Raw genomic sequence first — 27,509 nt, forward strand, 5'->3', positions numbered from 1 at the left:
GAGGGCATCAGAATCCATATTCTTGCCTGGAGAATTCCATGGACAGAGGAACCTGGTGGGCTACAGTCCATGGGGTCACACAGAGTCAGGCACAGCTTAGCAACTAAACCACCACCTGATGTTCCTTCACATGTATTCCTTGGGAGGAACAGCCCTACTCAGGCTGCCTTCTCATGCTAGGTTGGAGGTCAGGAATGCTGGGACTGGGTTGTCCTCTCTTAGGTGCTGCTGTGTTGCTCTTCCATTCTTCAGGCCCTAATCTAGTTCACCTTCTTCTTGCCAAATAAAAAGCTCCCTTTAGTGGTCTCTTCTTATTTCCAGAATAAATAGATGAGTAGGCACAAAGAGATCAAGACCATCTTGTCTGAACCAGAAAGAAGCCCAAGGTGTGTTTTTTAACCTAGGGAAGAGATTTCATGGAAGGAAGTTGAGGAGGAAAGTGTAAAGGAGTCCACAGATGGCTGGAAATGAAATTTGTGGAGTCCCTTTCTTCTTCTTCTTCTTTTTTTTAATTACTAAGAATTTTATTTTATTTTTATTTTTTTCCTTTTTTTATTTTATTTTAGTTTTTACATTTACAATATTGTATTGGTTTTGCCATATATCGAAATGAATCCGCCACAGGTATACATGTTTTCCCCATACTGAACCCTCCTCCCTCCTCCCTCCCCACACCATCCCTCTGGGTCGTCCCAGTGCAACAGTCCCAAGCATCCAGTATTGTGCATCGAACCTGGACTGGCAACTCATTTCATATATGATATTATACATATTTCAATACCATTCTCCCAAATCATCCCACCCTCACCCTCTCTCACAGAGTCCAAAAGACTGTTTTATACATCAGTGTCTCTTTTGCTGTCTCATACACAGGGTTATTGTTATCATCTTTCTAAATTCCATATATATGCATTAGTATACTGTATTGGTGTTTTTCTTTCTGGCTTACTTCACTCTGTATAATAGGATCCAGTTTCATCCACCTCATTAGAACTGATTCAAATGTATTCTTTTTGATGGCTGAGTAATACTCCATTGTGTATATGTACCACAGCTTTCTTATCCATTCATCTGCTGATGGACATCTAGGATGCTTCCATGTCCTGGCTATTATAAACAATGCTGCGATGAACATTGGGGTAAAAGTGTCTCTTTCAATTCTGGTTTCCTTGGTGTGTATGCCCATCAGTGGGATTGCTGGATCATAAGGCAGTTCTATTTCCAGTTTTTTAAGGAATCTCCACACTGTTCTCCATAGTGGCTGTACTAGTTTGCATTCCCACCAACAGTGTAAGAGGGTTCCCTTTTCTCCACACCCTCTCCAGCATTTATTGCTTGTAGACTTTTGGATCGTGGCCATTATGACTGGTGTGAAATGGTACCTCATAGTGGTTTTGATATGTATTTCTCTGAAAATGAGTGATGTTGAGTATCTTTTCATGTGTTTGTTAGCCATCTGTATGTCTTCTTTGGAGAAATGTCTATTTAGTTCTTTGGCCCATTTTTTGATTGGGTCATTTATTTTTCTGGAATTGAACTGTAGGAGTTGCTTGTATATTTTTGAGATTAGTTGTTTGTCAGTTGCTTCATTTGCTATTATTTTCTCCCATTCTGAAGGCTGTCTTTTCACCTTGCTTATAGTTTCCTTTGTTGTGCAGAAGCTTTTAAGTTTAATTAGGTCCCATTTGTTTATTTTTGCTTTTATTTCCAATATTCTGGGAGGTGGGTCATAGAGGATCCTGCTGTGATATATGTCGGAGAGTGTTTTGCCTAGAGAAGAGCTAACACCTATCCTACTCAAACTCTTTCAGAAAATTGCAGAGGAAGGTAAACTTCCAAACTCATTCTATGAGGCCACCATCACCCTAATACCAAAACCTGAACAAGATGCCACAAAAAAAGAAAACTACAGGCCAATATCACTGATGAACATAGATGCAAAAATCCTTAACAAAATTCTAGCAATCAGAATCCAACAACACATTAAAAAGATCATACACCATGATCAAGTGGGCTTTATCCCAGAGATGCAAGGATTCTTCAATATCCGCAAATCAATCAATGTAATACACCACATTAACAAATTGAAAAATAAAAACCATATGATTATCTCAATTGATGCAGAGAAAGACTTTGACAAAATTCAACATCCATTTACGATAAAAATTCTCCAGAAAGCAGAAATAGAAGGAACATACCTCAATATAATAAAAGCTATATATGACAAACCCACAGCAAACATTATCCTCAATGGTGAAAAATTGAAAGCATCTCCTCCAAAGTCAGGAACAAGACAAGGGTGCCCACTTTCACCATTACCATTCAACATAGTTTTGAAAGTTTTGGCCACAGCAATCAGAGCAGAAAAAGAAATAAAAGGAATCCAAATTGGAAAAGAAGAAGTAAAACTCTCACTATTTGCAGATGACATGATCCTCTACATAGAAAACCCTAAAGACTCCACCAGAAAATTACTAGAACTAATCAATGACTATAGTAAAGTTGCAGGATATAAAATCAACACACAGAAATCCCTTGCATTCCTATACACTAAGAATGAGAAAACAGAAAGAGAAATTAAGGAAACAATTCCATTCACCATTGCACGAAAAGAATAAAATACTTAGGAATATATCTACCTAAAGAAACTAAAGACCTATATATAGAAAACTATAAAACACTGGTGAAAGAAATCAAAGAGGACACTAACAGACGGAGATATATACCATGTTCATGGATTGGAAGAATCAATATAGTGAAAATGAGTATACTACCCAAAGCAATTTATAGATTCAATGCAATCCCTATCAAGCTACCAAAGGTATTCTTCACAGAGCTAGAAGAAATAATTTCACAATTTGTATGGAAATACAAAAAACCTCGAATAGCCAAAGCCATCTTGAGAAAGAAGAATGGAACTGGAGGAATCAACCTGCCTGACTTCAGGCTCTACTACAAAGCCACAGTCATCAAGACAGTATGGTACTGGCACAAAGACAGAAATATAGATCCATGGAACAAAATAGAAAGCCCAGAGATAAATCCATGCACCTATGGACACCTTATCTTTGACAAAGGTGGCAAGAATATACAATGGATTAAAGACAATCTCTTTAACAAGTGGTTCTGGGAAAGTTGGTCAACCACTTGTACAAGATTGAAACTAGAGCACTTTCTAGCACCATACACAAAAATAAACTCAAAATGGATTAAAGATCTAAACATAAGACCAGAACCTATAAAACTCCTAGAGGAGAACATAGGCAAAACACTCCCTAACATATATCACAGCAGGATCCTTTAAGTCCCTTTCTTTAGAAGTCAGCAGAAGCTGAGAAAGTATTTTTCCTAGGTGAAGTGTATATTCAGCTCTGAATGAGTAGACTTTCTGTTTCAGCAAACTGTAAGTCTGTATTTTTTCATTAATTTTGTTTACAAATGCATATATATAATGATATCCATATGACATTTTATTCATTCTTCTAGGCCATTGCTCTGCTTTTATTATGACTTGAGATTTCAACTCTGAAAGATATCTGTTGTAGTGTTTGGATTATTTATCAGTAGATGAATTGATGGAATAACAAAAGAACTAAAGATGATTACTTAATTGAGCTCACAAAATTTTACATATGCATATGAAGAGAGTTACTTTACTAGCATGTGAGATGAGTGCAATTATGTGGTAGTTTGAGCATTCTTTGGCATTGCCTTTCTTTGGGATTGGAATGAAAACTGACCTTTTCCAGTCCTGTGGCCACTGCTGAGTTTTCAAATTTCCTGACAATGAGTGCAGCACTTTCACAGCATCATCTTTCAGGATTTGAAATAGCTCAATTGGAATTCCATCACCTCCACTAGCTTTGCTAAGATCATGGCTTCTGGTCCCATCACTTCATGGGAAGTAGATGGGGAAACAGTGGAAACAGTGTCAGACTTTATTTTTGGGGGGGGGCTCCAAAATCACTGCAGATGGTGATTGCAGCCTAGAAATTAAAAGATGCTTACTTCTTGGAAGAAAAGTTATGACCAACCATATTGAAAAGCAGAGACACTACTTTGCCAACAAAGGTCCATCTAGTCAAGGCTATGGTTTTTCCAGTGGTCATGTATGGGTATGAGACTTGGACTGTGAAGAAAGCTGAGCACCGAAGAATTGATGCTTTTGAATTGTGGTGCTGGAGAAGACTCCTGATAGTCCCTTGGACTGCAAGGAGATCCAACCAGTCCATTCTAGAGGATATCAGCCTTGGGTGTACTTTGGAAGGAATGATGCTAAAGCTGAAACTTCAATACTTTGGCCACTTCATGAGAAGAGTTGACTAATTGGAAAAGACTCTGATGCTGGGAGGGATTGGGGGTAGGAGGAGAAAGGGATGACAGAGGATGAGATGGTTGGATGGCATCACCGACTCGGTGGACATGAGTTTGAGTGAACTCCAGAATTTGGTGATGGACAGGGAGGCCTGGCATGCTGCGATTCATGGGGTCACAAAGAGTCGAACACGAGTGAGTGACTGAACTGAACTGAACTGATGAAGAGAGTTATTCACACATAATTGTATTCTTGGCCCCTTGTGGTATTCTGAGAACTTTGATTGAAACTATAAGTAAAGAAATTACTTTATTATGATAGTTAAATAACTGGTATAATTATGTGTGTACATTCAGAATCCATTATTCCAGTGGCCATAAAAATCAGTGTCCTCATCCCCTGGGGAAGAAAATGTTACCATTTCCATTTCTATTTATTTTTATCTCAGTGTCATTTAGTTTATATTTTGTGTATATTTTTTAAATGTCATAATATATTAGAATAGCAATGTATATATAATACTTTCCCATAATATAATTAGGTCACTGACAGTGTGTTGAAAAATGGACAATACTTTGGAGATTAGTTCTTCAGGAATCATAAAATTATCAAAATTTGCTGCATAAAATGTTACTTAATTTGGGGGAGTTTACCAACAATTTTTTATGAAACCAGTTCAACTGAAGAGAGGCAGATGTTCAGAACATTCATATTTGCATGAGTTTGCATAGAGCCTCAGAGATGGAAACAATTTTGCAGTTGGATAGAAGACCAAGAGACCTGACTGGACAGGGGAAAACCTGAATCTTGAATGCAAGAGAGCATGTTTGCTCCCCTCAGTGTGGTCTAAGTTGTTTTTCTTTAAATCACCTCCCTTTCTTCACCTTTATTCCATAAACCCCATCCTCTGCTTTACTAGTTCTTTTCCAATAGTACAGATTACCTGTTAACATACCATAAAATATACTTGGATTCATGTTTATTGCAGATTATCTGTCTTCCCACAGCTAGAATATCAGTTCCATGAAGATAAGTGTCTGCTTTGTTTATTGATGTAAACTAAGCACCTATAAGAGTTTCTGAGTCAAGGAGGAATTAAGTCAATGATCAGTTGGTTAAACGACCAATAGCAAAGTACTGGGCAGGCCTATAGGTTTCAAAATTTGTGATTTTCATTAGCTATTGTAAAAAAGCAGTTCTGCAGTTAATGTTACAAGGTTAAGACACGTTTCTGTATCTATTATCAGCATAAGCATAAACTACATTTGAAGAAAGTTTTTAGACCAAACATGATAACCAAAATGCACAGTTGAAAAAACAAATTATACTAGTTTATTTGTTTTCTTTATCCAAAATATAATTATATTCCTTTTCAAAAACTTTTCCTTACATAGGTGTGTGTACATATACATTTATATATATAAATAAAATTCCATCTAGTAAAAGCTATGTTTTTCCCAGTAGTCAGTGTGGATGTGAGAGCTGGACCATAAGGAAACTGAGCCCCGAGGAACTGATGATTTTGAACTGAGGTGTTGGAAAAGACTCTTGAGAGTCCCTTGAACTGCAGGGAGATCAAACCGGTCCGTATTAAAGGAAATCAGCCCTGAATAGTCATTGAAAGGACTCATACTGAAGCTGAAGCTCCAATACTTTGGCCACCTGATGCAAAGAATTGACTCTTTGGAAAAGACCCTGGTTCTGGGAAAGATTGATGACAGGAGGAGAAGGAGAAGGCAGAGGATGAGATGGTTGGATGGCATCACCGACTCGATGGGCATGAGTTTGAGCAAGCTCCAGGAGATGGTGGAAGACAGGGGAGCCTGATGTGCTGCAGTCCATGGGGTCTCAAACAATTGGATATGACTGAGTGACTGAAGTTACTTGAAGGTATGATGTGTTATGTACATAACATAATGATTATATGATCATCATACATAGGTCACATTGACATATATGCTATTTCAGTTTCAGGTATCATTATACATAGATTATATTGACATATAATGTTATTTTGGTTTCAGGTGTACATTATTTGATATATATTGCAAAATGATCACCACAATAATTCTGGCGAACATCCCTCATTAGAAATAGTTACAATTTTCTCCTTGTGATGAAAACTTTTAGGATCTCTTGGCAGTATTCAAATAGACTTAGTGCAGTTAAATGAGACAAGTGGTGCTCAGTTGTAGAATCAAAGAATCATGTTGAAACAGTTGAGTTGAATCAAACTTCTCAGTGCCAACTCATATAGAGCTGTCTTGAAAAATCCATCCTTCATTAGGCCCACCTGGGTCCCATCACACATGGTATGGTGTGCAGGCATAGATCAGTGTTTAAGCCTTATGCTATATTTTCCAATTGTCCATGAATTTCTTTCTCGACATCTTTCAGTGCTTCATCCATCTCATGTCTTCACTATCCAAAGAGGTTATAATTATGGCAGAAGACATCTAAGTAGCTAGACTCGCAATTGCTGCCCACTGGGCATTTTGGAAAGAGGCTGGGAAGGAGTCCTTCCAGTATTAGCATTTTACTTTCAGGGGATTAGGAAGCTTTTCAGTTTGAAGAGTCCATCAATACAAATATATCTCGGGAGTGAGCACTGTTTAATTATTTACTTGATTAGTGATTAGCTGACCGTCTGCTGAGAGTAATGCAACGAAGCGTTAGTAAACTAGGGAGAATTCAGGCAAAAGGAATGAGAAACTCTGGGAAAAGTGGACACATGCTTAAGGAGACCATTACCTCTATTTGGTTTAGGTTTTAGGTTTTGTTTAGACTGACTCTGTAAAGTTATGGGTTGTTTCCATTTGATTTCCATTCATCCTCTATGCTTTACAGTGTATGTCTTATTTACTTGTTGAAAGTGACTAGTGACTTACTGCTTGTTATCACTGGGTAGTCCTGCTTTGGTTCTGGTATTCCATAGGGTCTAGCAGAGGCACCTTAGAGTACTTATTTCTATCATTTTCTGCAGAACCTTAACATTTTTTGGTAATTTCTGCTACTAAGATGATGAAATACAGGAAAATAGAGCCCAGGTGCTTTTGGATAAAACCCTAATTTATTTCCCCTCTTCTCTCTGACTTTTGATACATTTACTGACTCAACTAGCCCCATATTGCTGGATGCCTTTTTTGGCTCTTCTGACTGCCTCATTCCTTGCCTGTGGTCAAGGTCTATTTCATTTCCTGTATCTCTCACATGCTTTGCATCTTTTCACTTGGCAGAGCCCTCTTTGATTTTTAGTGTCATAATATTCCCAGCTTTTTCTCATCTCTTTCTTTATCTCTACCAGCCCCAGCAGCCACAACTCCTCTATCCACATTGAAGTTTCTCTTTTCTAATTCTGGACATTCTGCTCTCTTGGACTGAATATTCTTGGTTTCTTGTTGCATTGAAGAATAAAGACAAACTCTCCATTTTGCAATATATGATTCTCCCTATTGCATAAAAATCCATGCAAGTATTTCTCCATTCTAACCCTACAATAATATATACAGTATATCATGGGAGCATAATCATGAGAGATACAACATGAATGGTAAGAAATGAACATTTCTTGTGTTTTGGTCAGACTTGATTATTCACTGATACCTTATAATGCTATATGTATTTATATCTCAGTTTCCTTGATCTAGGATGTCAGAGATCGTTACTTCCTAAGATGATCCTAAATGAATTGACAGATATACTGTTTTTCTATTTTTTTTCTTCTGTTCTTTGTATGTATTACCTGTTCAAAGAACTTTATACATTGATTCATTAAATCTTCATAAGAATTGATGAGAGAGACACTATAATTTTCCCCACCATATCCATCACTGTTCTAAAGTCACCCAGTGAGCGATGTGCCATCCCACTGCCCCTCAGTGCCTTTGCCATGATCAATATCCCATCAACTTTTCAAAACTCCATCATAAAGCCATCCCATTTGCATCACTCCTGTAACACACTCAGATGGCTCCTAGCTTTACTTCAATCTACTGTAGCTCTGTGGTGGCATCACATCTTATTCTTCTTCATGCTACCATGCAATATAGCAGTTTGTGTGTTTATATCACCCTCTCCTTTTCCACAAATTGAGGGCCTGCTTTGGGAAAACAGAGATTTTTTTAAACCTCAGTTTAAGTCCTCATTGTATCCATGACATGTGATTTACTAATCTATAAGGTCAGTGAACTTCAAAGGTTCTTCATTTGTTTGTTTCCTTTCAGTAACCACTGTTACTATTCTTGATATAATAGGGCCATTTCTGCAAAAGTAATCTTACATGGAAATCTGTAAAAGAGGGGAAAATCAACACTTTCTGGATGGCAAGGGAGTGATTGTTAAATGCTGTCCAAATATCCCCACTTTGGCTATTCCTGACTGACTCTATAGTATATCTATGGCTCTGTTCAATATTTTCTGAAATCTGCAATATTCACTTTTTATGTCACAGTCAAGCAGGGAGAGAGCTTTAATGTCACCACCTCTGTTGTTGATCTAAAGTCCTAAATATATGCTTGAAATAAATTTTATGAGAGACAAATACATGAAGATGTGTGTGGTCTATTGGTGTGTGTATATTTCCTCCAATTGCATTGCCCCCTTATTGACAAAATTTCCCTGTAATAAATGCCATCCTCTCTGCTGGAAATATCTGCATGAAAGAAAGTTAAGCAAGTAACAAAATAGAATTAGATGTTTTGGGCAGTAAATGACTTAGAAAGTGCTTACAGGGTTTTTTTCATGGAAAGGGAATATGAGATATTTGCTCTTAGGATATTAAGAAAAGCATATATATTTGGGTCCTTAAAAATAAAGTGTTCTAACAACATTTCATCCTTCACTACCCAAGTCCTAGACTCACTTTCCCTTTGCTGTTTTTCCTTCCTCTGTCTTTCTCTTCCTTCCCTCTTATTCATCCCCCTTTCCCTTCTACCTTTTGATTTCCCATTTTCTTTATCAGGAATTACTGCTAAAGCCCTAAAGATGCTGTAAAACCAGCCCAGGTACATCACTGAATTCTTAGGAGAGACAGTCAGAGATCGGCCCTCATCCCAGGTTGTTTGGAGGCTGTTGAACAAGCTGAGCATCCCTAATCCAGTCACATTGCTCCAGTCTCAGTAGAGACTCAGTCTATTTGGAGGATTTTATAACTCAGGGACTTACTAGGCCATGTTTGTAAGGCCAAATAATTAATGACAAAGATAGGTAATCTAAAAGGAAGAGAGAATGGCATCTCACTTCTCAGATAAATGTGTTTTTGAATCCAGCTTTCTGATCTACTCAGTGTCTATGTGACCAGTTGGACAATTGTCCAGAATCCCCAGGCGGGGGACAGATACACACCAGTATATCTGCCATTCAATTGATCAGAGTGTTTATGATACATGGGGTTCCTGTGGGTCAGTTAGTAGGCAGCTGACTGTGGGCTGCTTAATTTTCTCCAGATGGTGCTTGCAGAGTGAGGGAAACAGAGAGGCTGTGGAGAATACTGCAAGTGGGGAGCTGTGGTTCCAGAATATTTCCCCTGATTAAAAAGGAAACTATGAAGTTGGGGATCCCCAACTTGTGAATGTCCTAGAAAATCACATGGATACCCCACAAGGGAAATACTTGTTAGTCAGGAGGAATTTCAGTTCAGTCCATCTGGACCAAGAAAATGCTAGAACACTACCATGTAAGTCAATGATGTCAGAACTTTCCCTTCTCGTCACCGTCTCCCCTGCTCCAACATGATCCAAAAAATGAAAATCCAGAGAGGGAGAGAGAAGGAAGGTTGCAGAAATGGACACATCTGCACTTCCTGGTAGGTTCCCTGGACCTCAGCAGGGGAGAAGGAGACATTGAATAGGCTGAATATGAGATGGAGCTGACACTTGACTGACATGGACTTGTGAAACCCAGAGTGATAGAATGTATGGAATGGCTGCAAGGTGATGCAGGAAATGAGGATGCAATGGAGTGTGGGTGAGGACAGCCACTGGAGGAGGATGAGCCAGTTCACCTTTCTATCTGCTATGGTCTCAGCCTTTGTGTCCCCTAGAAATTTGAAATCCTGATTCCCATGGTTATGGTAACCCTAGGTGCAGTCTTTGTGAGGTGATGGAGTTGTAAGGATGAAGCCTCTTCAATGAGATGAGTGCTTTTATATATAAGAGACACTCAGTGTTCCCGAGCCCTCCCCCGTGTGAGGATACAGTAGGAAGTGTGTGACCAGAATGGACCCTGCATGACCCCACTGTGAAAATCCATTACCATTGTTTTTAAGCCTGTGATATTTTGTTATAACATCCCAGAAGGACTAAGACAACATCCCAGAAGGACTAAGACAGCATCCTAACAATCTTTACACAGTTTAGTAAACCTCATGCTATTTACACAAAAGTGCAAAGCACTTGTCTTGTCTGGTGTAACACTGTGATATTTGGCTGAAAGTCGTGGCTGGCTTTCATAAAGAATCCTGAGAATTCAGTCTTCTTGGTAGCATGACCAGAACCATGAACAATTGTCTAATTCTTTGATTCTAATAACTTGACCCAGAATAATTGGCTGTGATTCTTACATTATCTCTTAATGGTCTTCTTTGTAATGCCAGCTCCTGCTATTTGTGACTAATTTTAGTAGGCGCTTCATTCTCTCTATTGTAGGGGTGGATTTTCTTTTGATTTACTCTTAAATGGAGATAAGAAATGTTAACAAATTGCCCTTTTAGATTTTCACATCTCTAAAGTGTCTGTGTTTATTTTTTTAAGAGGAGACCCATTACAGAGCATGCATTAAAAAGCTCTAAATTTCAAAGTAGCTTGCTGTGGGATAGATCGTTATGACCATCTCAGAGCTGGATGGGATGGATGTGGATTTAGCACGTTTTGCGGGTTCGGCACGTCAGGATCTTGATGTACGTGTCAACTTTACGTGAATCCCTGTGCAGGCAGTAGAACAGGTTATAAAATTCAGAAAGACGCCTGTCTTCATCGCTGGACGTCAGGGATGGGAGTCCTGACCAGCTACTGGGAGCCTCGTGGATCATCTTCAAGACTGGAACAATAATCTGAATACCCAAATGATAATGACTTCTTGTGCATTTTATTAATATATGCTTCTCTTTTTTTCTTCTAATTATCAAATAAAGATTTGGGGAAGACATATGAATATAAAACTCTCTAGATACCAATTTTGGAGCCAGCCTATAAGAAAACAATTAGAAATCTAAAAAGTATAAATGGAACTCAAGTTTAGTTTTAACTTTCTCTTTTCTTCCTTCCCTCTCTTATCCGTTGATTTGAGGAGAACAGAGAAAGAAGTCAAGTGGAACTTCAATAGCAGATGTGCTGGGATACTTTGAAGAAAAATGCTGATCTTGGAAATTCTTTTCTCTAGTACTATTACTTTTGAAAATATTTCAATCACCAGTGCCCAGGAAGAGGCAAGCTTTTGGTGGAATTATGTGCAATGCAGGGAAGGCTGCACATGTCAAAAATTGCAGTGAAATTCTGATTCCTTTACAGTAGAATCTATCATTATGAATGACTAGGCTCCTGCTTTATGTAGTAGTAGTCTAACATAAAGTAGTGATGAACCTTTTTCTTACAAAATGAGATATTTCCAAACTCCTTACGCATTACAGAGGTCACCTCTTTCATTCATGAAGAAAACAAGAAAGCCCTCTACAGGACGCTCACCTTGCTGAATTGACTCTCTATGAATGACTGAAGTTTGTCTGACATGTTCTCAATCTTTATGGCGCTTGATAGGAAAGCCTCTGACACTTCTTTCATACTCTGCAGCTCCGTGACTAGATGGTACAGAGGATTATTCCAGGAGTACAGTAACACGAGTGTCCACTTACTAAGGTCTTCATTCTAAGCAACCATAAGAAAAGGTCTCATTAAAATAATGCTAATGCAGTGGATTTGGTAACATGTGATCTTTGCTCAGAGCAGCTGACCTAAAAAACTTTTGGTTATTCCTATGTGCATGCAGAGATTTTTGAAGGTAGTAAAAGTTGCAAAAGGATAAAATGTAAGCTGTTAGTTCACACTTTGCTGAAATATTAAAAATCTAGCTTAATTTAGGAACTGATTCTTCTGGTGTGTTCTAATTTATAACATAAAGAATTTTCTTTTTTCCTCTGAAATTCTACCACCATTCAGTGAGTTCTTTTGTGTTTGTATATTTCCGTGAGAGAATCTAAGTATTTACGCAAGTCAGTATGTGCTGCAGTGCCTGACCCAGGAAAGAGGGATTCCACCTGTGCCCACATCATTGTCACCCAGTGATTCATTCATATTAATGAATCAGATGAGTCACTTGTATTGATTTTTGATTGGTAATTGTTTTATGATAGTACATCAAAGAGACAATGAAAAGACATGACATTCCTAAACAGGCTTCTCTCCTCAGCTGATCCCACACCAGCCCCCTGCTGACATCAGAAGAGTCTGTTTTGTTGACAAGTGTCCGGGCAAAAAATGGCACAGCGTTGTCTTTAGTAACAGCATCAGTGGGATTCACAGTGGAGGGTCCCCCCTAGTTCACTACTACTAGCAGAATTGAGCCTGAAAATCCCAGGGGCTGAAGATCTCTAGTTAATATGCTTGATTTCTTTATAGCCATGAACTGTTTTACTGGTAAAGAACAGAGAACTGAATAGGATTAAATATAGTCATGCACATAAAGTGCTGAGTAAAATGTAAGGCCGTGTAGTAACTCTCAATAAACTTTAAATTTAAGCTTATTGAAAATCCCTCCTCTTCTCCCTCTTTGTCCTTTTTCCTTGTTCACCCTCATTATTAATGAGCTTAACAGGGGAAAAGAATGCTGGTATCATTAAGAAGGTTGTAGAGAGAGAAGATAGAATTTTAAGTAGGATGCATGTGGAAACATTTTAAATAATGTTAGGAAGAAGGATAATGCAGGAAATAAGAAAGGAGAGATTATAACAGTGAAAATTTGGAGTTGCCATAAAGGATTGAGGCTTGATATGTAAACTGTGTTGTCCTCAGAACAGAGGCAAGTGTTGCGGCCATGAGAAGCAAGGCAATGTTTATAGGCCTTGTAGGGGAGACTTACAAATTAAGAATAAAAGGCGACGGAGGAGTCATTGAGAATGAAGAATGAAGGTATCAGAGAAGTAGAAGCAGAATCAGGAGAGCCTTGAAAGGCAGATGCGAGGCCTCAGATGGTGCAGTATAGGACTCCCAAGTAGGAGTCACTACTAACAGGGAGTACTCAAAATGGGTGTATTTCTTACATATTCATAATTTTGCAATCTTATATTTTACCCATGGAAGTTCCCATTCATTCCCCATTTTCATACAGAATAATAGCTGCGATCCTGTGTCTAATGCATTGGTTGAACTAAAGTTGTCCGCATAGACAATTTATAGATCTGTTATTTATCTTGCTACTACAGATCTTTAGTCATTCCTTGATTTCCCTCATGCTTCATGAAGTGCATAATATAATTGTCTTCAACTGCTTACAGTTCCTCCACCTTTTTCTGCATGTACAGTTACCATAACCTCTAATAATCTGAAGTCTGGTAACCTACATGCTGTCTCGTTTGACCCGGTGAAAAACCCAGGTGAAAGACTCACGTTCGTCTGCTGGGCTTTATCTCTTTCTTCGGGAGTATGGAAGGAATTGGTGTGGCAGCTCTTGGTGGCATTGATATAGTACTGTTTGCCCTGGGCATATTTTTCATCCTGAAAGTGATCAGGCAATTAGTTAGGGTTGTTGGGCATTGAGTAGATGAACCCATTACCAGAACACTAACATGTTTGATAGACGTGTATTTTTTTTAATGGGGGGGGCAATCACAAAATTTGAAAGTCATTCTTTTCCTACTTTTCTATACATTGTCTCTATAAAAATGATTTTACATATAACTTTTCTAAGTTTAACCTTTTCCCTTCTCTGTTTTTTTTATTATTATCATTATTTTTACTATTTGAACCAAATATAGCACATATGTACCAATATTTGATGCTTCCCAGGGGACACTAATGGTAAAGAACATTCCTGCCAATGCAGGAGATATAACAAGACTCAGGTTTGATCCCTAGGTGAGGAGCATCCCTTGCAACAGTGTACATCAGCATACTCCAGTATTCTTGCCTGGCCAATCCTATGGACAGAGGAGCCTGTTTGGCTAGTCAGTAGGGTTGCCAAGAGTTGGACACAACTGAAGTGACTTAGAGTGCATGCATGCACCTATATTTAACAATTTAATCTTTTGTTTACTTGGAAGAGTTGGAAAAAAAAGGACAGTCAAAATGGAGGATAAAAGAAAACCTAGTGAGTAAAAAGAACTACGTGAATTTAATAGAAACCTTTAGCACCGCCTTTTATTAGCTGTCTCTTCCACTGTGTGCTCCTTGATTGACCTAAAAGAATTAACACACAACTTTCAAATAACTTCCTCAGAAAGAGTATAATTGTTTCCAATTGTAAACACCCCTTCTATTGTAGCTCAAAACCTATTCCCTACAAATCTTAGAACAATAATTTGTACCATTAAAAAAACTACAAAGTATTCATTTCTGTGACCGGGATTCAGCTTTATTTAACATGTTCCATCCACCCAGTTCACTGCAGAGCTGCTGCTGCTGCTAAGTCGCTTCAGTTGTGTCCGTCTCTGTGCGACCCCATAGATGCCAGCCCACCAGGCTCCCCCGTCCCTGGAATTCTCCAGGCAAGAACACTGGAGTGGGTTGCCATTTCCTTCTCCAATGCATGAAAGTGAAAAGTGAAAGTGAAGTCGCTCAGTCGTGTCCGACTCTTAGCGACCTCATGGACTGCAGCCGACCAGGCTCCTCCATCCATGGGACTTTCCAGACAAGATTACTGAAGTGGGTTGTTGTTGTTAGAGCCCTAACTGCCAAAGTGCTGTGTTTTGAAAAGGGTTCTGACTTTTGGGTATCCCATGGTCTATAGCCCACCAGATCTCTCTGTCCATGGGATTTCTTAGGCAAGAATACTGGAGTGGCTTGCCATTCCCTTCTCCAGGGAATCTTCCAGACCCAGGGATAGAACCCAAGTCTCTCACATTGTGGGCAGATTCTTTACCATCTGAGCCACCAGTGAAGCCCATTAACGTTAACTGAGCTCCTAAGATGGAACACTCATCCAATAGGTTTAGTGTCTTCATGAAGCGAAACACCAGAGAATTTTCTCTATGTTTCTGTGTCTCTGTGTCTTTTCCTCTATCTCTCTTCCACACGCACCACCCTTCGTGAGGACTCATGGAGAAACCAGCCTGGGAAGAAAGAGTTCTTACCAGAACCTCACCTTGCTGGCACCCTGATCTGGGACTTCTAGCCCCCAGAACTGTGAGGAAAGAATTTTCTGTTTATTCCACTGAGTCTAATGTATTATTTTATGGCATTCCTAGCTGACAAATACAAAATAATTTATATGGAAATTTAAAAAAGAAAATGAATGAAAGGAAATTGAAAAAGTTATTGCACTTCTTTTATTTGAGATTTCACAAAACTGATCCTTTCTTCGATTTCAACATCTTATGAACTGAAAGCTTCTTTGACCTAGAGAGGGTGTTACTGCAGCCTTCTTGTTTAAAGGATAGTATAGTCCCATCACTTCGGCGAGGTTTCCTTCTGGGAGCCTGGTGACTACAGTCCACAGGGTCACAAGAGTAGGACACGATTAAGCAACTAAACCACCACCACGATAGTACTTACAAACTTATGGAACATTATTGTGGAAAGGTTATGGAAGTCATGGGAGAGGCTGGCGGCATTGATAAACAAGTCTGTAAGGGATTTCCGTAAGGAGACAAACACGTCAGGACTGCAGGACGGGCATGAGTTGCCTTGGCATAGGAGCAGATTAGACATGAGCAGCAGCAGCAGCAGGCAGGACCCTGTTTAAATAAAAACATGAGCCATTCTGAGATGATTTAGTCAGCTGAGGTTATCAAATCCATCCTGTGGAGGGAAGCCTTTTCTTTCCCTGTTGCTCAGAGCAGGAGTTGGTGCTGTAGAAGCTGGGGTGGAGAAGAAGGAGCACTTTCAGTGTAAATTTAGATGGATGATGGTATTTGCACAGACAGAGAGTTGGAGAAGTAGGTTACTCCCTATATTTTTGAATTGCTGCCAGAAATACTTCAGTGCTCTGCAAACATTTGGAACTTAATTCTGAGCCAGAGTGTTTAGGCCATTCTTTTAAGACAGTTTAATGTTGGGACTCTGCAGACTCTGAGCAGCAAGGCCCTCTAGGAGTTTGCAATGTTTTTACTCTACATCGACTAATGCTTGAATTTTAGACACTGAAACGACAAGAAAAGTCCAGTCGATCTGTGTGGTTTACCATCACGCTGGGGTAAGAGTAAACACGTGACTGACTGATCACCACTATTGAGTACAGAGAGAATACTAAGAGAAAAAGATACTGTACCTTGGATCTGCTCACTCACCTTAGTAACCCCATGCATGTCTTTGATACTTTCACAAAAGCTTTAAAACATCTTAAAATTTGTGTTTCACAGGAACCCTGTGAGATAGCCTTAATCTTCACTATGATCATCAAGTTATGTTAACGAAGATGTGATGACTTGGAGAGGACAAGTAACTTTCCCCAGGTCCCATTAGAAGCAGATGGAGGTGACTGGGCACCAATACACTCATCTGTTCACTTCCTGATGTCACATCACACATGCCTGTGGCCCTCGGTCTGCATGTGTGTAACCAGGATTACATCAGGAGCTATGATGACTCTGCTTAAAGAGAAAAGTATTTTGTCTTTGACTGCAAAACAGCAGTGACCCTAGAACATTGTTTTTATATGCACTTGTTCTGCTCTGTCTATAAAACACTCACTGTTACAGTCTTTGACGATTATCAATGTGAGGGCCTGGTTCTCCTGGCTAGCCCTTCTTCTAGGCACCTTGGCAGCTCCTCTACTCTTATCCATGTTTATTCTTCTCATTATGTTTGTTTCTTCAAGAAAATAGCAAATAAATCTCCAAATGGTAATACAAGAATAATACCTGGTCAGCACCCAAGACAACATCATCGGCTCTGCAAACAAGGCCTGCCTCTTCTTGACTTTGACTTTTTAAGGACAAAATTTACCTGCCTGGTTGGGAGTACATCCTGACAACCCATGAGGCTTAGTTTTTGAACCATCTCCAAACATCTCTTTGACAGTAGAACTAGACCTTCATGCTTCCATGATGTATTGTAATATTTCAGAAATTATTCCTGGCCCTACCTTTGGCCAACAGAAGCATAAAATCATAGACCCTTGCAAGCATGATTTTAATATTACTTTTCCTGTGCGTCCTTTGTAAGTAAGCAGAATTTAAGACTGAAGTGAGCAAAAATTGAATTTGGACAAGAGAACTGATAAAATAGAGATTTTATCCTCCTGAATGAGATCTGAATATGATTCTTTTTCCAAATTACCAGAAGAGTGATAATTTAATGAAGGATAAGATATCAGCATTTAGTAGGTTTTCTCTACTCTTAGTTAGTTTAAATGGCATGGTATCTAAGAATAAAATTAATATTTAAAATTAGGGGATGAAAATAAAAGAAGTGGTTCTCAAAAAGGAGACATATAAGTTGGAGAAATTTGGGACTATCGCTCTTATCAACTAAAGAGCTTATTGCGACAGGCAAGGAGGATAATAGCTTATATAACATAAACATATTTGTGTGCATATATTTCTCTGCATGTATTCATGTGCTATGCATAAATATATGCTTAATTCCTTCATGAAACTTTGACCTTATAAAATTCAATTTTATAAGAGGTGGTAAATATAGCAGAATACCCTAATTCCTAATGTAATTGATCATCTATTGGTAGATGACTAACTATATGATTTTTCTTTCTGTTAAATTGTTTTTTTTTAATATTTTATCTCAAATATTTATTTTTTTATTTTTTAATTTAAATTTATTTATTTTAATTGGAGGCTAATTACTGTACAATATTATATTGGTTCTGCCACACATCAACATGAATCTGCCACGGGCGAACATGTGTTCCCCATCCTGAACCCCCCTCCCACCTCCCTCCCCGTACCATCCCTTCAGGTCATCCCAGTGCACCAGCCCCAAGGGTCCTTATTGAACCTGGACTGGCGATTCATTTCCTATATGATATTATACATGTTTCCATGACATTCCCCCAATTGTTATTTGTGTGTTTGCTTTGGTAGCACATATAATGAAAAATTGGAATAATACTGAGAAGATTAGCATGGCCCCTGCCCAAGGATGAAACACAAATTTGTGAAGCCTTCCATATTTTTCTGTAACAGCTTCAAGGGGTGGGATGGGAAGGAAGGTGGCAAGGAGGTTCAAGAGTGGGGGGACATAGGTATACCTATGGCTGATTCATGCTGATGTTTTGGCCGAAAACAGTACAGTATTGTAAAGCAATTCCCCTTCACTTAAACATCAAGAAATTCAATTCTAAAAACTGTTATTGGGGATCATATAACAGGTTCAGATATCCATTGTATGACTAAAGAGGATCTGACTGGAAACTGATGATGTCAATTATCATTGAATAGTGATTCATTAACTTTATAGTTAAATGAGAAAAGTAAACTAACAAACACTACTGTCTGTGATTCAGTGTCATAGCAAGCTATAATCCTAGTCTGCGTTCGCTTTTAGGTTGTATGGTGACCAAACTTTGAAACTGAGGCTGTTCCCAGAAACTCACAGTCGTGAGTCCTGCCCAGGGATTTTGTTCCTGATGCTGGAGGCTTCTGTTCGCTGGTCACTAAGGCCGAAATTTTCTCTGCTGAGCATTCTCTGGTCTATCATGTGCACAAGTCTTTATATTTTGGTTTTCTAATTTGATTCTCTTATTCTTTTGATCACACTACCAAGTCCCTTGATGATTTATTTTTCAGACCCTTTTGTGCTTTGATCTTTCTGATGCTCATTAGTGTATTTGCTTCCATGTCTACCTCTCTGAGTAGTTTTCAGCATCTACATAAACCCTACCCTATTCTCTTACTGTCTGGATTTTGGCATTTAGCATAAGCATATTTTTATGAACTTCACTTTCCTTCTGGTGCAGTTTCTGGTACACAGTTTAAGCTGGTTGGCTCACATCTTGCTTGTCCGTGTTGTCTCCAAACAATTAGAGAACTCTGTTTTCTTTCTAGGCAATACTGTGCTTCATTTTGATACCGTTGCTAATTTTCTGTGATTTCCCTTCCAGCCTCAGAAGCTTTGTCTTTCTCAATCTACTGTACCCTGAGCACTATGTACTGTATGTTGTTATTACTCTTTTAAATCAATATCCACTAGTATAGCAGAGAATTAAAGGCAATATAATTGCAATAGTATTAGTAATAATACATTCCCCAAAAATGTAATCCAGTAATGCTCCCAGTTTTAAATGACTTTCTATGCATGTATTACTGAGGTTCCCTACTCATTTTTCCATACTAGGTGTTTCAGTTTTGAAAAAGAATGTAGAAAACAGTGGAGTGGAAAATTCTGAAAATCACCTTAGATTTTAGATGCCTCAAGATTAAGTATGTAATTATTAGTTTGTTATAGTTAATAAGGCTATTCTGAGCACATATAGTCAGTGTTGGGTGAGCTATTGAGTAAAGGATGTGTACTGTGAACTGCATCACCAAACAGGTGATTGGAGTTAAAGAGAGCAATGCCAGGAAGACACAGGTTTTTGTTCTGGAAAGAAAAACTTACAGGGTCTATCATCTACAGTCTACTCTTCAGATTTTTCAAAACACTTACTCTTCCTTTGCTCATTTAATAATTTGGGTTGTTTGATTTCTTTTCATACTGAGTTGCATAAGTCTCTTATATATACCTGGATACAAAGCCCTTACCAAATATGTGATTTGCAATTTTTTTTTTCATTCCATAGGTTGTCATTTCATTTTACTGATGGCTTCTTTTACTATGCAGGAGGTTTTGAGTTTGATGTGCTTTCACTAGTTTATTTTTGCAGTTCTTGCCTTTGCTTTTGATGACTGAGTTTTTTGAGCTGCTTGTATTTTGGAAAGCAATCTTCTATCAGTTGCTTTATTTGCTATTATCTTCTTCCATTCTTACCAAAAGACACAGACTGGCTGAATGGATACAAAAACAAGACCCATATATATGCTGTCTACAAGAGACCCACTTCAGTCCTAGAGACACATACAGACTGAAAGTGAGTGGATGGAAAAAGATATTCCATGCAAATGGAAATAAAAAAAAAAAAAGCCAGATTGATGATCTTCATATCAGAAAAAAATAGACCTTAAAATCAAAACTATTATAAGAGATAAAGAAGGACCCTACCAAATGATCAAAGGATCAGTCCAAGAAAAACAGATAACAATTTTAACTATTTATGTACCCTACATGAGAGCACCTCAATACATAAGGAAAGCATTAACTGACAAAAAAGGAGAAATTGACCGTAACAGAATAATAGTAGGGTATGTTGACACCACACCTATAACAATGGACAGATTAACAGAACAGAAAATTAATAAGGAAACTTAAGCCTAAAAGAAAATATTAGAGCAAACAGACCTAAATGATATCTTCAACACATTCCATCCAAATGCAGAAGAATACACTTTTTTCTCAAGTGCACATGAAACATTCTCCTCATCTTGGGTCCCAAATCAAACCTCAATAAATTTAAGGAAACTGAGATTATATCAAGAATTTTCTCTGACCACAACACTATGATACTGCTACTGCTACTGCTGCTAAGTCGCTTCAGTCGTGTCCGAGTCTGTGCGAGCCCATAGGCGGCAGCCCACCAGGCTCCCCGTCCCTGGGATTCTCCAGGCAAGAACACTGGAGTGGGTTGCCATTTCCTTCTCTAATGCATGAAAGTGAATTGTGAAAATGAAGTCGCTCAGTCATGTCTGACTCTTAGCAACCCCATGGACTGCAGCCTACCAGGTCCTACATCCATGGGATTTTCAAGGCAAGAGCACTGTGATATGAGATATCAGTTATAGGGAAAAAAACTTTAAAGAACACAAACACATGGTGATTAAACAACACATTTCTAAATAATGAGTTTCTTCAGTTTACTGAAGACATAAGGGAAATCAACACATTCCTAGAAACAAAGAACAATGAAAACATGATGATCAAAAACCTAGAGGATGCAACAAAAGCAGTTCTAAGAGGAAAGTGCATAGTAATAAAAATCCGACCTCAAGAAACACATTCTATAGACAACCTAACTTTACGTATCTGTAACTCTTTTTAAATTTCTCTTATCAATGTCTTAAAGGTTTTGCATAAAATCTTTCAGCACCTTGCTTGTTTATTTCTAAGTGTTTTATCTTTATTTGATGCAATAGCAAATGGGATTGTTTTCTTTATTCCACTTTCTGATAGTTTGTTGTTGATATATAGGTAGGCAACTGAGTTTCATATATTGGAATATAATAAACATAATGTATGCTACATCTTTAAAGAATAGACATTTTCTCACAAATAAGACATCTAGATGATCAAGAGGTATATGACAAGATGCTCAGTATCACTAGTAATCAAAAGAAATGCAGATCGAAAGCACAAGGGATATATCCTCATACCTGTTTGAAAGGTTAGTACCAAAAATGTAAGAAATGACAAATGTTATTGAGGATGAGGAGAAAAAGGAGTGCTTATGCACTGTTGGTAGGGATGTATACCGGTAAACTCCCATGAACACATACTGTGGAGGTTATTCAAGAAATTTAAAAGAGAATGTTTACGTGATGCATTATCCCACTTCTGGATATATAGTCAAAGGAAATGAATTCATTGTCTCAAAGAGAGACCTGTATTCCCATGTTCATTGCAGTATTATGCACAGTAGCCTTGTTACAGAAACAACAATCTTTCAACAGGTGAATGGATTAAAACTATTTGATGTGATATATATAGGCAAATATTATTTAGCCATTAGAATTAGAAAGAAATCCTTCCATTTGTGGCAACATGGATGAAACTGGAGGGCATTACACTAAATAAAGTAAGTCAGAGAAAGACAAATACCATAGGATCTCATCTATAAGGACTTTCAAAAAAAAAAGGGAACTCAGAGTAGAAAAATGATCGCCAAAGACTGGAGAATAGGAAAATTGGGAGAGTTTTTTAAAGGTTGCATATATTATGTATAAAAAATTAATAAGGTGAGGATCTAAGTTTGAGCTTCATGATCTAATCATGAGATTGAACAAGCTCTGGGAGTCGGGATGTACAGGGAAGCCTGGCGTGCTGCAGTCCCTGGGGTCACACAGAGTGGGACACGACTGAATGACTGACTGAACTGAAGAGAGTGGAACTTACCTGTGTTCTCCTCAAAAAGCAAAAGTTAAATGTGTGTGGTGATGGTAATGTTACTTAATAGAAAGGGAAACTCGTTTCTAATCCATGCACAAATGGGGGTGGACAAGATGATGGAGGGGTAGGTGGAAGTGGGGTACACCTCTCTCCACGGATGCATCAAGAACGTCTAAAGACGCAGCAGTTCTCACAGAAGACCAGGTGAATCCTGGCAGGACTCCCTGACTACTGAGAAGGAACATCCGGATCTACACAGAACTTGGTAGGACAAAGGAGAGAAGGGACAAGGAGGAAGGGGAAAGAAGGAGGAGAGCAAGTGGGACCTGCCTGCACCTGGGGGAGAGGGAGCTGAAGCGCAGGGGAGAGATCCCCACGTCCATGCCCATCCACTGGGATGGGGGAGTCATTTGAAGCTTGGGGAGAGAACTCACTAATCTGTGACTGTCTGAACGGAGTGAGAACCACACAGACAAGCCATGCTGCAGCCTTTCATACCTCGGACAAGGTTGTAAGTCCACTGGTGTCCATGGAAGCTGGGAGCTGGAGCCATGGGGATTGAGGAATGATCCCAGGGTGAGGACTCCTGTTGACTGTGGGGAGTCAGCCAGATGGGATGGGATGGAGAGAATCTGCTGCATGGAATGCTTCTTAAGGAAAGCCATGAGGCGTAAAGGTAGGCTTCTACTGCCTGTGGAGTAGAGCTGTCTCTTTCTCCATGCTGGTACCTGTAGGTTGAGCAATAGAGAAAGACTTCAGTGAGGGTGGTCCTTGAGTGCCTGATGCACTAAGCAATGGAGAATTTTGAATGTCTATATACATGACCCTACACCATTCTCTGTTAAATTTTGGGTTTGAGCATCGTAATGTTTTTATGAACTTAAATTTCTTCTGGTAGAGTTTCTGGTTTACAAATTAAGCTAATCCCTCACATCTGGCTCGACCTTGGTGTTTCAAGAAACTTTGAGAACCTTCTTTCCTCTCAAGGCAAAACTGCCCTTTACTTTACTACCATTGCTGACTTCCAATACTTTCACTTCTTGCCTAATATATTCTATGTCTTTCTCTATTTGCTATAAGTTTAGTAGTTTGTGTCCCTGTGTTGGTATTAATATTTATCATAAATTATGAATGGATGCAGTAGAGATCTAAAAGGACTACAGTTACAACAGTAGTAATAAATAACCCCTAAATTTTAATCCATTAATGCTCCCATTTAAAAATGGTTTTCTATCTGTATATTATTGAGGTCTCTTAACTCATTTTCCTTACTAGGTAGCTCAATTTTGAAATGAAATTTAGAAAACAATGTAGTGGTAAACTCTGGAAATTGCCTTCCTTTTGATATGCTTCATTAGTAAGGATGCAATATTAGGATTTTTTTTCCCCTGGTGGGGCTGTTCTTAGTACATATTATAGCTCACTGTGGGGTGATTGCTATTGACTGAAGAATGTACACATTGAACTGTGATTGTCAAACAAGTGAGTGGAGATGAAGAAAGTCATGCCAGGAAGGCACAGGCTTTTATTCTTCTAGAAGGAAAACTTTGTTGTGTTTCTCATCTACAGTCTAATCTTCAGATATATTGAAATTCTTACTTTCCTTACACTCCGTTAAAAATTTGGATTATTTGGGGATTTTTGCCCTTGAATTGTATGTCTGTATTTTTGGATATTAAGCCCTTGTCAAATATATGATTTGGAATATCTTCTGTCAATCTGTGAATTGCCATTGATTTTGTTGATGTTCCCTTCTTTGGAGTCTGATGTGGCTCCACTTGTTTGTTTTGCAGTTGTTGCCTTTGCTTTTGGTGTGAAACCCAAAACTCATTGCAAAGACCGATGGCAAGAAGATGACCTCAGTGTCTTCTTCTAGGTGTTTAATCACTTAAAGTCTTATGTTCAACTTTTTAATCCCTTTTTAGTTGACTTTTGTGTATGGTAAAAGACAGGGGTACGGTTTCATTTTTTCATAGGACTATCCAGTTTTCCCAGTGCCATTTTGAAAAGCTTGTCCTTCCCCACTGGATATTGTTGGCTCCTTTTTCATAAGCTAACCAACAATATACGGGTGTGCATTTCTTTCTGGCTTCGCTGTTCTGCTCTGTTGATCTATGTGTCTGTTTTCATGCCAGAAGCAAAGCATTCTGTTTTGATTACTACAGCTTTCTAATATAATTTGAAATCAGCAACCATGGTCTCAAACTTTGTTCTTCTTTCTCAAGATCACTTTAACTCTTTGGTATTTTGTGATTTAATAAAGCAGAATAGACCAAGAAGAGATGGGAAAAGTACACAGAAGAACTATACAAAAAATATCTTAATGACCCAGATAATCACAATGGTGTAGTTTCTCACTCTGAGCCCCACATTCTAGAATGTGAAGTCAAGTGGGTCTTAAGAAGCACTGCTGCCATAAAGCTATTGGAGGTGATGGAATTCCAGCAAAGCTATTTAAAATCCTAAAAGATGATGCTAATAAGGGCTCCATTCAATATGTCATAAAATTTGGAAAAGCCAGCAGTGGCCAAAGGACAGGAAGAGGTCAACCTTGTCCCAATTCCCAAGAAGGGCAGTACTAAAGAATGTTCAAGCTTCTGAACAGTTGCAATCATCTCCAGTGCTAGTAAGGTTATGCTCAAAATCCTCCAGGCTAGGCTTCAGCATTATGCAAACCTAGAACTTCCAGATGCTCAACCTGGGTTTACAAAGGCAGTCGAACCAGAAATCAAATTGACAACATTTGCTGGAACACAGAGAAAGCAAGGCAATTCCAGAAAAACATCTGTTTCAGTGACCTCACCAGACTGTGTGGATCACAACAAAGTGGAAACTTCTTAAGAAGACGGGCATACCAGACCAACCTTACCCATCTTATGAGAAACCTGTATGCAGTTCAAAAAGCAGCAGTATACCTATGGTGGATTCATTTTGATATTTGGCAAAACTAATACAATTGTGTAAAGTTTAAAAAAAAATAAAATAAATAAAAAAAAAAGCAGCAGTTAGAAGCAGACAAGGAATGATAAACTGGTTCAAAATTAGTGAAGGAGTCCTTCAGGCCTAAATATGGTCACCCTGCTGATTTAAGATATATGCAGAGCATGTCATGTAAATTGCAGGACCGGATGAGTCCTAAAAGCTGGAATCAAGATGGCTGGGAGAAATATCAACAACCTCAGATATGTGAGTGTTACAACTCTAATGGCAGAAAGTGAGAAGAACTAAGTGCCTCCGATGAGGGTGAAAGAGGAGAATGAAAAAGCCGGCTTGAAACTCAATATCAAAAAAGCTAAGATCACGTCATCTGGTCCCATCAGTTCAGTCGCTCAGTTGTGTCCGACTCTTTGCGACCCCATGAATCGCAGCACGCCAGGCCTCCCTGTCCATCACCAACTCCCGGAGTTCACTCAGACTCACGTCCATCGAGTCAGTATTGCCATCCAGCCATCTCATCCTCTGTCATCCACTTCTCCTCCTGCCCCCAATCCCTCCCAGCATCAGGGTCTTTTTCAGTGAGTCAACTCTTTGCATGAGGAGGCCAAATATTGGAGTTTCAGCTTTAGCATCAGTCCTCCCAAAGAACACCCAAGACTGATCTCCTTTAGAATGGACTGGATGGATCTCCTTGCAGTCCAAGGGACTCTCAAGAGTCTTCTCCAACACCACAGATCAAAAGAATCAATTCTTCAGCGCTCAGCTTTCTTTACAGTGCAACTCTCACATCCACAATAACTACTGAAAAAACCTTAGCCTTGGATAGACGGACCTTCATTGACAATGTCTCTGCTTTTTAATATGCTGTTTACGTTGGTCATAACTTTCCTTCCAAGGAGTAAGCGTCTTTTAATTCATGGCTGCAATCACCATCTGCAGTGATTTTGGAGCCCCAAAAATAAAGTCAGCCACTGTTTCCAGTTTCCCCATCTATTTGCCATGAAGTGATGGGACCGGATGCCATAATCTTAGTTTTTTGAAAGTTGAGCTTTAAGCAACTTTTTCACTCTCCTCTTTCACTTTCATCAAGAGGCTCTTTAGTTCTTCTTCACTTTCTGCCATAAGGGTGGTGTCATCTGCATGTATATGGTTATCAATATTTCTCCCGGCAATCTTGATTCCATCTTGTGCTTCATCCAGCCCAGCGTTTCTCATAATGTAATGTGCATGTAAGTTAAATAAGCCTGATAACAATATACAACCTTGACATACTCCTTTTCCTATTTGGACCCGTCTGTGCTTCATGAGAAAAGAATCTAAAAAAGAGTGTATATATGTATATGTATAACTTATTCACTGTTCAACAAAAACTGACATTTATAGCATTGCAAATCAATTATACTGCACTAAAAATAAAAAATGAATTAAAAATAAATCAAAGATCTGGAATAAACCATAACCATGTATAGCAGCTTTTAGTGAGCTCTTGGAGTCCTAGCTGATTATGGAACCCAAGAATGATCTTGGGAGATCCCCAAACTTGTAATTGCTATCTGAAGTGAATAAAGTCTTGAGGACTTTCCACACTGAAATTTGTATCTGTCAAAGGCCCTTTCCTTCATATTCATAGTCATTATGTTTCCATGTTGATCAACAGGTACTTTGTCTAAGAACTCAGTCATTAACTCATATTTGAAATCAGAACATGTATAGGAGGGGCGGGGGGATTGCTCAATGACTGATAACCAAGGAAGACCCTGGAAACACGCTTATATTGTTGTGAAATCCATCAAGGAGTTTGCCATCTCAGACCCTCCATCTGGGGCTGCTGGTCCTGATTCAGCTTCCTTAGTCCTTGGCTTCCTATCAGCACCACAGAGCATTCAGTATGGATGAGGCACTGGGTTCCTTAGACAAGTCAGTCTCCTCATTGGGTCCAAATGCTTGTGTTCTCCCAA

At 38.8% G+C, this 27,509-nt stretch overlaps 1 protein-coding gene and 1 non-coding gene across 2 annotated transcripts in view; one reads left to right on the forward strand and one right to left on the reverse strand.

Annotated features, from left to right (window-relative positions):
* Window positions 1-11,162: 11,162 nt before the first annotated feature.
* Window positions 11,163-27,509, reverse strand: part of LOC109576773 (chorionic somatomammotropin hormone 2) — a 41,442-nt gene continuing 25,095 nt past the window's right edge. Inside the window, exons 2-5 of the mRNA XM_070777712.1 lie at window positions 16,015-16,196; window positions 13,912-14,019; window positions 11,995-12,174; window positions 11,163-11,363 (exon numbers count right to left, since the gene is read on the reverse strand). Of these exons, the coding sequence (XP_070633813.1) occupies window positions 11,172-11,363; window positions 11,995-12,174; window positions 13,912-14,019; window positions 16,015-16,196 (662 nt within the window). The 3' untranslated portion in view covers window positions 11,163-11,171. The remainder of the gene's footprint in view (window positions 11,364-11,994; window positions 12,175-13,911; window positions 14,020-16,014; window positions 16,197-27,509) is intronic.
* LOC139179192 (U6 spliceosomal RNA) lies at window positions 18,485-18,593 on the forward strand. The gene has a single exon (XR_011563616.1). It is a non-coding gene; the product is annotated as a U6 spliceosomal RNA (small nuclear RNA).

The sequence above is a fragment of the Bos indicus genome, chromosome 23 (genome assembly GCF_029378745.1).
Source record: "Bos indicus isolate NIAB-ARS_2022 breed Sahiwal x Tharparkar chromosome 23, NIAB-ARS_B.indTharparkar_mat_pri_1.0, whole genome shotgun sequence".
Taxonomy (NCBI): domain Eukaryota; kingdom Metazoa; phylum Chordata; class Mammalia; order Artiodactyla; family Bovidae; genus Bos; species Bos indicus.